The sequence below is a fragment of the Pagrus pagrus genome, assembly GCF_965226575.1.
Source record: "Pagrus pagrus genome assembly, chromosome: 15".
Lineage (NCBI taxonomy): Eukaryota > Metazoa > Chordata > Actinopteri > Spariformes > Sparidae > Pagrus > Pagrus pagrus.
In genome coordinates, this window is record NC_140199.1 from 2,189,062 (window position 1) to 2,201,109 (window position 12,048).

General features: G+C 44.6%; 1 protein-coding gene across 2 annotated transcripts in view; it reads left to right on the plus strand.

Moving 5' to 3' along the window:
- arfgef3 (ARFGEF family member 3) overlaps nt 1–12,048 on the plus strand; it is a 52,878-nt gene that overhangs the window by 32,615 nt on the left and 8,215 nt on the right. For both annotated transcript variants that reach the window (XM_084376111.1, XM_084376112.1), the window contains exons 28-40: nt 23–126; nt 253–379; nt 480–608; nt 1,119–1,295; nt 2,296–2,410; nt 3,005–3,107; nt 7,481–7,612; nt 7,946–8,076; nt 9,139–9,357; nt 9,452–9,623; nt 10,221–10,322; nt 10,897–11,273; nt 11,566–12,040. In XM_084376111.1, the coding sequence (XP_084232237.1) occupies nt 23–126; nt 253–379; nt 480–608; nt 1,119–1,295; nt 2,296–2,410; nt 3,005–3,107; nt 7,481–7,612; nt 7,946–8,076; nt 9,139–9,357; nt 9,452–9,623; nt 10,221–10,322; nt 10,897–11,273; nt 11,566–12,040 (2,363 nt within the window). The remainder of the gene's footprint in view (nt 1–22; nt 127–252; nt 380–479; nt 609–1,118; nt 1,296–2,295; nt 2,411–3,004; nt 3,108–7,480; nt 7,613–7,945; nt 8,077–9,138; nt 9,358–9,451; nt 9,624–10,220; nt 10,323–10,896; nt 11,274–11,565; nt 12,041–12,048) is intronic.

Sequence of the window (12,048 nt, forward strand, 5' to 3'; positions counted from 1 at the left end):
CGTGATGTCTGTTGGTGTGTAGGAGAGGTGGACTACAAGGAGATTGGAGACTGTGTCCATGTGTCGGGTTACAGCTCCACTGACCTCTGCCTGCCTGCTCTCGATTACCTTCGCAAATGTTCGCAGGTACGAACCCTCTGTTAAACCCTGCGCGTTACACTCAGGCAGTGCTTGATAAAACAAGAGTTTGAAATTAAGAATAAAAAGTTCCTGATGGGTGACTTAATGAAGCCATGTTGCCTTGATTGACAGCTGCTGGCAAAGATCTACAAGATGCCGTCCAAGCCGGTGTTCCTCGGGGCGCGGCTCGCCAGCCTGCCAATGAGGGCGCAGGAAGATGGGATGGACTGCATCCTGCAGGAGTTTGATGATGACACAGGTGACGTGTTGGTCTCTTTTTCTTTTCATTTCTTTCTTCTGTAGTCTGCATCTGTTTTCTCCTCCAGTCTAACTCTCCCGCCGCTCTGTGTGTCCTGCAGGTCTGATCCAGGTGTGGATTATGTTACTGGAGCAGCTCACAACAGCTGTTTCAAACTGTCCTCGCCAACACCAACCTCCAACACTGGAGCTGCTCTTCCAGCTGCTCAGAGAGGTCACCAATGTACCAGGTAACACACACACACACACACACACACACACACACACACACACTCTCACAGACATGTGCTCTGAAACACGTGTGAGGATGTTGGCGTCAATATCAGGCCAACAGCTGTTTTTATAACACAGCCAAACCATTTTCAGGACAGCTGAGCAGGCAATCAAGATAATTCCAACCAAACAATGGAATTTTTTGGATCGCCAAATCAGTCATATGACCTCAAACCGAATGATGTTGTGCCTCACCTGCTGAAGCCCGAAACAACTGTCTCGGTTTATTATCTCGGTTTATCACCATTCGTCTTTAAGCAGAAAACAGGAGAAGATGATGAGGCAGCAACTAGTTAGCTGCTACCACAGTGTGAAGCTACTACTGCTGCACAAAATCATGTTGGAGGAGACGATAACGTCGTTATCGTATATTCTGCTGCCGCCGATAATCGAGCAGTACAGATCTGATATCGTGACAGCCCGGTAAGGGAACTTTCACTGACAGTTCAACTGTGTCCTCCCTGCAGGTCCGGGGTTTGCCATCTTCTCCGTCATCAAGCTGCTGCTTCCTGTGATGTCACTGTGGCTGGAGCGTAGCCATGGCGACCACTCCTACTGGGATGTGGCGGCTGCAAACTTCAAACACGCCATCGGGCTGTGCTGCGAGCTGGTGGTGGAGCACGTCAACAGTTTCATACACTCAGGTGTGTGTGTGTGTGTGTGTGTGTGTGTGTGTGTGTGTGTGTGTGTGTGTGTGTGTAAAGATAAGCCTCAGAGAGTTTGGGTGACACAAGATGTTTACATGTTTACATACTCAGAACAATTCAGACTTTGTTTAATTGCACACCTGAAGCAGGAGGTGCTGTGCGTGTTCCCCGTGGCTCCCAGTCAGCAGAGAGGTTTATGAAAGTTTAAGCTCCACTCTCGCTCTCACCACTTCCTTTCCTTTAGTTTTCCTCCTTGGAGATGCAGTGGTTGTAGTTTTCTCTTCTTTGATTACCTTGATTGAGATTTAGAGGAAGTGAGAGGTGTTTCTTGTAGGCTGAGCATGTTGGAGAACAAACAGTGTCCTTAAAGAAAAAAAACAAAACACTTTTACAGTACAAACAACATGTGACGCAGATTGACAGAAACACCCAGCTGACTGTCCTTGTGTGACTGCCTTTTTGAGACAAGCCCTCAATGTAGAATATGTCGGGTTAGCAGTGCTAAGCCTTCTTTTTAAGAAGGTCAAAGTTCCCTAATGCTCCAATATTTTGGAATACTTTCGTTCCTGTGACGCTGTTGCCTCTGATTTTTTTTTACTCCACACTAGTTTGGGCAGTTTTTAGTGTAGTGACTTACATGAACCACAGAAAGACATGAAAGGAAGGGAAGATGAAGAAAGGGCCGGAAGGAAGGAAGAGAAATATACATCTGATGAAACTTGAGCATTTAACCGAAGCATCTGTGACGACATAACACAACATAAGGTTCACCATCACAGCTGTGATGACCTGTTGTTGTTTGTCTTGTGTAAAAGCTGCTCCGGTGCACCGATGTGAAGTAGAGCGTGTCTGATGACCTGTTGTTCCACTGTCCTCCTCTTTAGGCAAATTAAATCGTGGCCACTCCTCCTCTGTCTCATGTGGTAACATGTGTTGTGGTGTGTTTATGTGTGTGTTTGCGTGTGTGTGTGTGTGTTTCTGCCTCACTTTATTTCAGATATCGGTTACGAGTCTCTGATCAACCTGATGTTAAAGGATCTGTTCAAGCTCCTGGTGGCCTGCGTGTCTGAACCGGCAGAGACCATCTCCAGAGTGGGCTGCTCCTGCATCAGGTGCCCACACAACTCCTCGTCTTCTTCATCACACTGAGATCCATGTGGAAACTTTAACCCAAGAATTTGTAGAGAGAGAGACTGGACTTAATTAGCTTTAAATCAAAAATAGATACACATTACGTTTGCACATTTGAAATCCTAAAAGCCAACACTGATTTAGTACGGTGACTAAACTACAGAGTAAAACTCGTTGCTGTCAGTGGTTATGATGCTCTCTGTGTGTTGGTGTCAGCACGATGTACAATCAGCCAAAGATGGTTTCACTTGCATCAATTGATGGATGTCTGACTTTTTGAACAGTAAACGAGGGCTGAAGCAACAGCAACATTTTCCAACATGTCACAAATGCAAACAACTCCTCCCTCGTGGTAACTCTGTTTTTGCACTCTTTGGCCGGTGCGATGCCCGTAACAATCTTACAGCGGCTGAGCGCCAGAAAGTTTAACTAACTGACCTGTTGTTGGTTTTTGGGATTTTGTTGGGACTCGTTTACATTGACAACAATGTAAAATAATGAATTATGCTCATGTAAATATTTTGGCACTGGCACTGATTCATTTTCTAATCTCAACCCGGTTGTTCTCTCTCCAGATACGTTCTGGTCACAGTGGGTCCGGTGTTCACAGAGGAGATGTGGAGGTTGGCCTGCTGCGCTCTGCAGGACGCTTTCTCTGCTACGTTAGAGCCTGTCAAGGTACACACAGACACACACACACACACACACACACACACACACACACACACACACACACACACACACACACTCCTCCACACACAATTGCATGCAAATCCCAAGTGGTGTATAGAGATGTATGCAGATAAGAACATGAGCACATATAGAGTATGGAGGCACTCTGTCACACACTCAACAGGCCAGTCCACTGTAGTAAACCACATAATCCATCCCCAATCTGAAGCTGCTGTTTGGGACAGAAGTAATCTAAAAGCCTTTGCTGTTAATACTGTCAACATGCTGACACTCCACGTTAAGCTTGACAACCCCAGTTAACCTCACACACACACACACACACACACACACACACACACACACACACACACCGACACACCGAGTCCTGCAGCTGTGAGCAACTGTTTGTCCCCCGACTGCGTCAGGGCTTTGTCGTGTTCCACCTCTCTTCTCTGTTAAACTGATTAAACTGGGAGGAAAAATAAACAATGCTGCCTCAAAGCTTTCTGACCTTCTGTTGTCTGACGACTAACGGCTCAACCTGACTTTAGTTCACAAAAACAATGTGGTTTTTTGATACGTGACTTTGAGGGAGATAATTCTACAGAGCTCGTTTTTTTCATTTCACAAAAGATGCAGAAGTTTTCAAATGTTAAATGTGTAAACACAAGAAGCACAACAGCATGTAGCCGTGATTGCACTGACCAAAAATATGAGCAGGCAGTCGAAGATGACTTTGGTTCTGCAAACAGTTCTGTAGTCTTGTCAAATGTACTTCGACCAATTAAGTTTTTGCACTCAACTATTTTTTTGTTGCTTTACAAGATGCAGTGTTGAATAGAGAACCTCTGATGAGATGTTTCAGTCAACATACCTGTATAAAATCTGAAAGATTGAGATTCCTCTAAAAGAAAGTGAGACACTTTTATTAGCTTGACATCTGTCGCTCTGTCTCATAAGTAAATGTATGATGACGTTTTTAAAGTTTGAATAAACTTTTAAAGTTGCAAACATTCCCACATCGCAGAGTCTCCTGAGGAAATGTAGTTAAGCTGAAATGAATCGCTGTTTGAAGCCTTTTCATTCTTTTATGAGGTAATGATGCTCTTTAAATATGTAGGATACCTAATTATTAATCATTTGTTATAAGTATGGCGGGCAGATTGACACATTGTGCATGAGGTCAGTCATTTAAGAGACCTTGGGAACCTACCCCAAAAGATTAACCTGGCAAAACATGTTTTTACCTGATCTTAAGTCGTAACCACCAGGCAGAAAACAGTTGAGATCCCTATAGAACCATTTAGCATCTTAACAACACAACAGGTGTTTGCTTTTGGCCCGAGGTCTGCCCCCCGTTTTTCAGTTTTGGCCCTGGGGGGGGGGGAGTTTGGACACTTAGGCTTTAGTGGTATCACGATCCTCAGGCTTTGTGTGTGTGTGTGTGTGTGTGTGTGTGTGTGTGTGTGTGTTTGTGTTTGTAAGTGTAATTATTTCAAAAGCTGAGCTATGATGGAAAAACTTGCTGAGTGTTCGTGACCTGCTTTAGAGAAATGAGGAGACCTGTGCTCATTTGTTGATGACGGCACCTCCCGCTGTGTTGATGTGGCGTTTTAGTGCCGTGGGACATCACAGATTTAGAGAGTACAGCCTCAGTGGGGATCCAACCGCCGCTGCTCCATTTCAGCTACACAGAGAGAGAGAGAAGGGCTCCTAACCTTGGCTGTGTGTGTGTGTGTGTGTGTGTGTGTGTGTGTGTGCGTGCGTGTGCGTGTGTGTGTGTGTGTGTGTGTGTGTGTGGAGGTGACATCGGCAGGCGTTTTATTCGTGGCTGCTGTGTGTTCCTGCAGTTCGGTGGCAGCTGCCTGACTGACTGCAGCTAAGCAGCTTTACAGCTTAGAGCCACATCTGTGTTTGCGTGTGTGTGTGTGTGTGTGCGTTTCAGAGAGAGTGATGATGATGATGATGATGGTCTTTCCCGCCATTGACAGATTTTCTTTGCTTGCTTCCAGAAAATATGATTTTAGGTCTGTAACAGAGCAGATGAGTTGTGCTTCTTTGTGGAGCTTTGTCCTTAATGTCCTCAGCAAAGTGTCAGAGAGAAGAAAGATGAAGTGTTTTCTTTCTTTGTGGTGGAATTATTTCTTACATACGAGCAACTGCACCAAAGGTGATTAAACAAAGCCTGGATGTAAACTCGTGTGTTTATCTCTACAATGTATCAGTGTTTGAGTTTTTTATGGCTTAAAATCAGTTTAATATATATAAAATCTCAACGTATGGCTTAAGATGCTCTTAGTCACAAAATCTGTTACATAAACAAAATGACCGCATGTCTGTCAATGTGACTGTTTTGCATGTTGGGACTGAAGTTATTGTTTAACGTTGCATCATCATATTTATATAGTTGACTTATGGATGTTTACATAAGAGCTCCTGTTTCCAGTCGCCTGAGGCAGCTCACATTGAAGTGTGACTCTGAGTCGCATGTGGGACACTTTCTCATGTTTGAGCTGTCTGTAAATTAGGGCTGCACAATTAACTATCAAAGAAGCTGCAGTTTTGTGATAAAGGTAAACTTTGTGACAGTGCAGAAATGTGCTGGTTATTAAATCTTGTTCTCCAGATGGAAGAAAACACATGTCACATCATCATCATCATCATTTTAATGATAGAATCATTCCCGCTAATCATAAATCATATTGTAATCGCAATATCTGTCGAAATAATCACAATACTATTCATCACGTGGTAAAATGATACATATAACAGCCATTGTGTTACTATTCTTACTTATTTCTACTCTTATTCCTATTATTCATTTATTTTTGTACTGTATTCAGCGTGCAGTTACAAAACTTTACAGGTGTGTAAGAGGTGTGGAGGAGTTGGAGGACGGGTGTTGTCTGAGCAAGTGGAAGTACGTGCCTGCTCCGATTTCAAAATACTTTGCCAAGGGGCTGATGAGCCTGCCTGCCTGTCTGTGGACAGATTTTATCAATGCCATAGAGTCACAACCATGTAAGATCCAGTCGTGAGACTTTACAGGCATCTAGTTAAAGGGTCTCTGTGGGACTTCTGTGTCGTGCTGGAAGCCTTTCATTATTTTATGATGGCAGACTCCATTTCTAAACTAATGTTAGCTAGTGTTGCTCTCTGTTAGCAGAGCGGAGAGAGACACTGACACGAGGCAACTGAGAACATGCGTTTAGTCACATCCGACCCGAGTCCTTCACAAAGAACTCCTCGGTCCAGCTGCATTGAACATGAAAGGTGTGGTCTAAAGTCGACAGGTTGGTGCACTCCTATTGCAAGATGATCTCTAGTCGGAAAATGATGTGTGATTCATCGTTACCAGGAAGAAAATGATGTATGACTCATCATTACCAGGAAGACAACATATATATTTTCTAATTTACCTGGAGGTTCACTGAAGAAAGAATGTGAACACGACTCCTCCCTAACTGTCAGGGGATTTTGTGAGGCAGGTTGACAGAATCAGATTTAATTCACCTTGGGGGCTCAGTCCTCCACTTTTTTTTAAGTGTATATTTTGCTTTTGTATATTTTTGATAAGGTGCTTTTTCTTCATTCAACCACCTGTTGAGACAGTCTAGAGTTCTCAGGTGTGAAGCCTTGATAAAACTATGTAAACATGGACAAAGACATTTAACTGTGCTCGAAAAATATATGATAAAATACCTTGGTGTAACTGAAATAACTCTCAGATAGACTGTAAAGTGATGTGCAGTGGTGTTTGTAGGACACAGGATGTCCTTGACATAAAGCTTATAGCATGAACGTCAGTCCTTAACGTGTAGCTTATGCTTTCAGACACGTAAACACATGACCTCTGACTGGGTTTATAGAAAAGCTGAATTTATTTTAAGCAATGCATTCAGGTCACATCCGCTATGATGTACATATATGTGTTACGCTGTATATACGCTATGGTGCATTAAACTGTATAATGCAGGATGAAAACTACATGTAGTCTGATGCAGGATTCACCAGCAGAATGATTTATTCTTGAGCATCGTGCACTGAATGTTTATTGTTCTCAGTTTTCATGTATCTTCAAGTGAGACTCATCACAATCCAGCAGTCTGTCCAAATAATCCAAGACAGACACGCCCTGTGTTGAATAAATGTGTTGCATCAAACAGACTCGTGTCGTTGTGTTTTAAACCCTGATGACGACCTACACCACTTAAAATTAACTTACAATCAAGCCATGTACACAGTAGTTTGAAAGCGCTGGTTTGTATTTGTTGGACAGTTGCCGCAGACACAAAAATGATTTCTGAAAGGAAAATGAAATGGATCTAACTCGGTGCAGGTCACTGTTAACGTCTCTCTGTCTTTCTGTGTCTCTGCAGAACCTTCTGTCGTGTTTCCACAGCGGCTCTGACAGTTTCTCCGGAGACGCCTGTGAGGTGAAGGTGGCGGCTCCGTCCCACTCGCCTGCTGCCGAGGCTGAGTACTGGAGGATCAGAGCGATGGCTCAGCAGGTCAGTGCGACTTAAATATTGTATGATAACCTGTACAGGTGTACTTCATGTGCTGCAGAGTGAGACTGTGCAGATGTCCGGTAGTCTTATTTTAGGTTTTACTTCACTGGGCTGCGTTACTGTTGCTTCAGCCTTAAATCCAAATTCCAGATGTTTATTAAAATCATAAAGGTGAACAGCAAAGTTCGTTGTCTCCTTAAAAATGAATGCGTTGGCAAGAAATTAACAAAAATCAATAAAGGTTCATGGATTAACCACGACAAAAGGAACCATCCTCCCACCAGTGTTGCTGGACCAGGAGAGCTCATTGACGCGTCGTCTTTGTGTCCCCAGGTCTTTATGTTGGACACCCAGTGCTCTCCAAAGACGCCCAACAACAAGGAGGGCTTCGAGCACGCTCAGTCCTGCGTTCTCATCATCGAGCTGCCGCCTGACCAGCAGTCCAACGGACACACTCAGAGGAGGTAGACAAGACGCACACAAATACACACACACAGAAGCATGTCCAACATGTCTACAAACTAAAGCTACATTCCCCTGCTCCTGAGCCCAAGATAAAAACTCTAACCAACACTAATCATGCTGCAAGGGTTCACATGCGTCCTGGAAAACCTGGAAACAGTTGGCCAATTTTTCCAGTCATGGAAAACACATGGAAAATGAGAGAAAAAGCAGAATGTCCTGGAAAATCTTGTGTTGTCCTGAAACATTTAAACTCCCCAAAACTACAGAATACAGTATGCTATTTCTTAAAAGGAAACCAGTTAGTTGTTTGAGACCCTTTTTTTTTCTTTTGTATATTTTTAATTGCTCTTGATGAAAGCAAAACTTTCAGCAGCCGTTGGTTACTGGTATTCATGCAGCCACAGATAATACACTGTAATTCACAAGAGGAAAAGGCATTTCAGTTATTAAAACTGATTAATTAAGGAACATGTTAGTGTATGGGTTAGCTCCCTGTCTGTCGTATCAGCTAAGGAAAGGATCTCTAGGAAAGAGTGAGAACACTGTGTTGGTATTCAGTTTTATTTAACCGGCCTGATTGTTTTTCCTTTTTGGTGAGAATTTCACAGTCGGCATGTGACGGCACACAATTTCCCTTCGTTTTACAGATAGTCTTCTGCCAGACTGACTCTCTAGTTCTAACTCCCAGTTTGTTTGTTTTTCTTGTCTCTCTGCTGCCGTGGTTACAGGAAAATTGGGTAAGGCTGTTGTTTGTAACATCAGTGACGTTGTGTCTGTCAGATGTAGCAGTGTGAACAATTCCTGCATACAGTCTGTCTCGCACTCAAGGAACTGACCTGATTTTTCTGTGTCCAACTAAGAGCCCAGGATATCAGCTGTACACACACACACACACACGTATATATATGTACATATATATATATACATATATATATATATATATATATAGTGGTTTATCGCAGCCTTAATAAGGATTTTTTTCTTGAGTGGAGATTGTCTTTATCCATTTCAAACCTTATCAACATGGTTTGACTGCTGCCCTGGTTTTCTGAATCCTGCAGGATCCCGTTCCGGACCATCGTTGTGAGCCTTCTGTCCCACCAGGTCCTGCTCCAAAACCTCTATGACATCCTGCTGGAGGAGTTCGTCAAGCAGCCCGAAGGTCACGAAAGGGTCACGCCTGTGACCTCTGACCCCAGCAGAAACACAGCAGGCTTCCTGCGCTACATCTCCATGACCAATTTAGCCATAATCCTGGATCTGCTGCTGGACTCTTACAGGTTACTGCAACAAGAAAAAAAACAAAAATGCACACTGACAGAGTTGGTTGATAACGATGAAACCGATCCATTCTCCTGATCTCTTCCTCTGCAGGACAGCGCAGGACTTTGACACTCGGCCCGGTCTCAAGTATCTACTGATGAAGGTGTCAGGTGTTTGTGGAGCAGCAAATCTTTACCGTCAGTCTGCCATGAGCTTCAACCTGTACTTCCAGGCCCTGCTGTGTGCCACGCTGAGCCAGGCTGACACCATGACCGCACAGCAGGTAGAAACCCCTCATCTAAACTCTGCGGTTATTATGTCTCAGCGCCAACAACAGCTGTGGCCAGAGGCATCACTATATGATCTCTGGTTGTCCGTCCGTCCCTCCCATTCTCGTTACCAAACGACGGACAGACACAGAAACTAGATGGTGAAATAAGTGGATCATCTAGCAACCAAAGAGCAGGATAACTTTATGAGGCTATAATGTCAAACGTGTTTATCTGCCTGAGAAATAATTTATGTAGCTTCAAGTTAGTTTTCAGTTTGCTTTTCCAAGCTTTGGCTGGTTTTTGTTGTTCTTTTTATTGAAATAATGATCCAAATATAACAAATATATGTTTTGTTCAGTTCTGCTTTGTGTGTTTGGTTCAGTGCAGGTACTTTTATGTTTGAAACAAACGCATCAGAAAAATAATACATTCAAATTGACTCATTATTTTTTTTCCTTTTTATCCAATAATCTGCTCACCTTCGTAACCATCTAGCACCGACCTACTAAAGTCACAGCAATCACATATTAACGTGTTGGTAACATCATTATAAGCACGTAATCAGCAATCAAAACAGTTTCACATCTGAATATCTGATCATTTTTCAGGTGAAGAGGATCCTGTACGAGGAAGAGGAGGGGAGCTCCGACTCCTCCCACCCTGGCTCTGCTTCATCAGAGGATGAAGACATCTTTGAAGAAACAGCACAGGTGATGTGCGCAAACACACACACATGCACACACATGGCCTGGATAGGTTTTGGCAAGAAAATCCCTTGATTAGGGTTAAGAAACATCTTGTTTTTGGCATAAAATGCCTGTTTTTAAGGTCTCCTTAAAAACATCCAGCTGTGTCATGCTTCAAAATGTTGAAACGTGGTGGTCCCTGTCAAAAACACTGCTCCCTCCCATCCCGACATGAACGTCAGTTTATATACATGTAATGTGAATATGACACATATTGTTGAAATGTCAATATGTTCGGTGTGACGTACAAATTTGAAATTTACAAAGTAACGACTGGGCTGCAAAAGCTAAAGACAGAAAACAGTACAGGTGCTCTCAGAGGTCACAGCTCGACAGGTGACCTCCCAAAGAACCACAGACACTAAACAAACAACAATAAGAGATTTACCAGGATTAGTCGTCCTTCTGCTCTGCTTTCCATCCCTCTTTACGGAGGGTTTCCTGATCTTTTCACCCTCCTAATGTAATGAGGAAGATTCATTACTCATGTTGTTGTAATATCAAAAAATCCACTTTACTCTGTGTGTCCTCCTCTCAGGTCAGCCCCCCTCGTGGCCGGGATAAGCGCCATCACTGGAGAGCCCCCATCCCGTCTCACAGCGTGCAGCCGCTGGGCAGCGCCGACTGGGCCTGGCTGGTCAAACGCCTCTACAAGCTGTGCATGGATCTGTGCAACAGCTACATCCAAATGCACCGGGACCTGGAGAGCACGCTGGAGGAGACGGCAATGCCGAGGTCACGAGGAAGTCACATCATCTTCCTGCCTCTCTTCCAGTCTGAGAACTCCACCCCGACGTCAGCAGGCGGGCTGTCGGCGAGGGGGACGCCATCAGAGGAAGGCGGGTACACGTGTCAGACGGCGGATGTGAGCACAGCATCACCAGGGGACACGCCCACTCCCAGCCCAGGATACAGGTCTGACTTCAGTCATATCAAACATGGATGAGGCACATTTACATCCAAGATTTTGATGATGTAATAATGACGAGCTTTAATTTTGACCAGTACGTTGTCTCCACCTGCCTTTCAGAACTACACTTATCACCTAATAAAAAACTTCACCACATCATAGTTACATGCCTCTAGATAGATATGGATGTGAACTTGGCGCGTGGAGGCATACTGTGAGGTCGTAATGCTAGTTATTCTCTCTCAGTCTGTGGAGTCATCTCTCTGGTTAAAGCAAACATCTCCTCTCTATTCGCAGCTGCACAGGCAGTCTGCCGCACCACTTTCGGACCGGAGGCGAGATGAGGGACCCCAGCCTCGCAGGAAGTTCAGCTCCTGGCAGCACCGGGCCCGGAAGAAGAAAGGAATGGTGGGAAAGTGCTGGCAACAAACTGTACACCATCGCCACCGACAAAACCATCAGCAAGCTGATGATGGAGTACAAACGCAGGAAACAGCAGCAGCAGCAGCCGCAGCAGAGCCACGTCAACATGTTCATGAAGGAGCAGGGCCGGGGAGCGGCAGCAGGAGGAGGTGTCGGGGAGCGGCGGGGCCCCGTGGAGCCGCAAAGGCCCCCGCAGAGGCCCCAGCATCTGGTGGACCAGCAGGGTCCCCCTTTGAGGCACTCAGTCAGTGCCGGACCTGAGGTCCTGAGGCAGGAGAAGAGACCACGGTCAGGATCCACCATCAGCTCCCACAGCATCTCACTGAGGGACGCTGAGGCTCAGATACAGGTACGCAG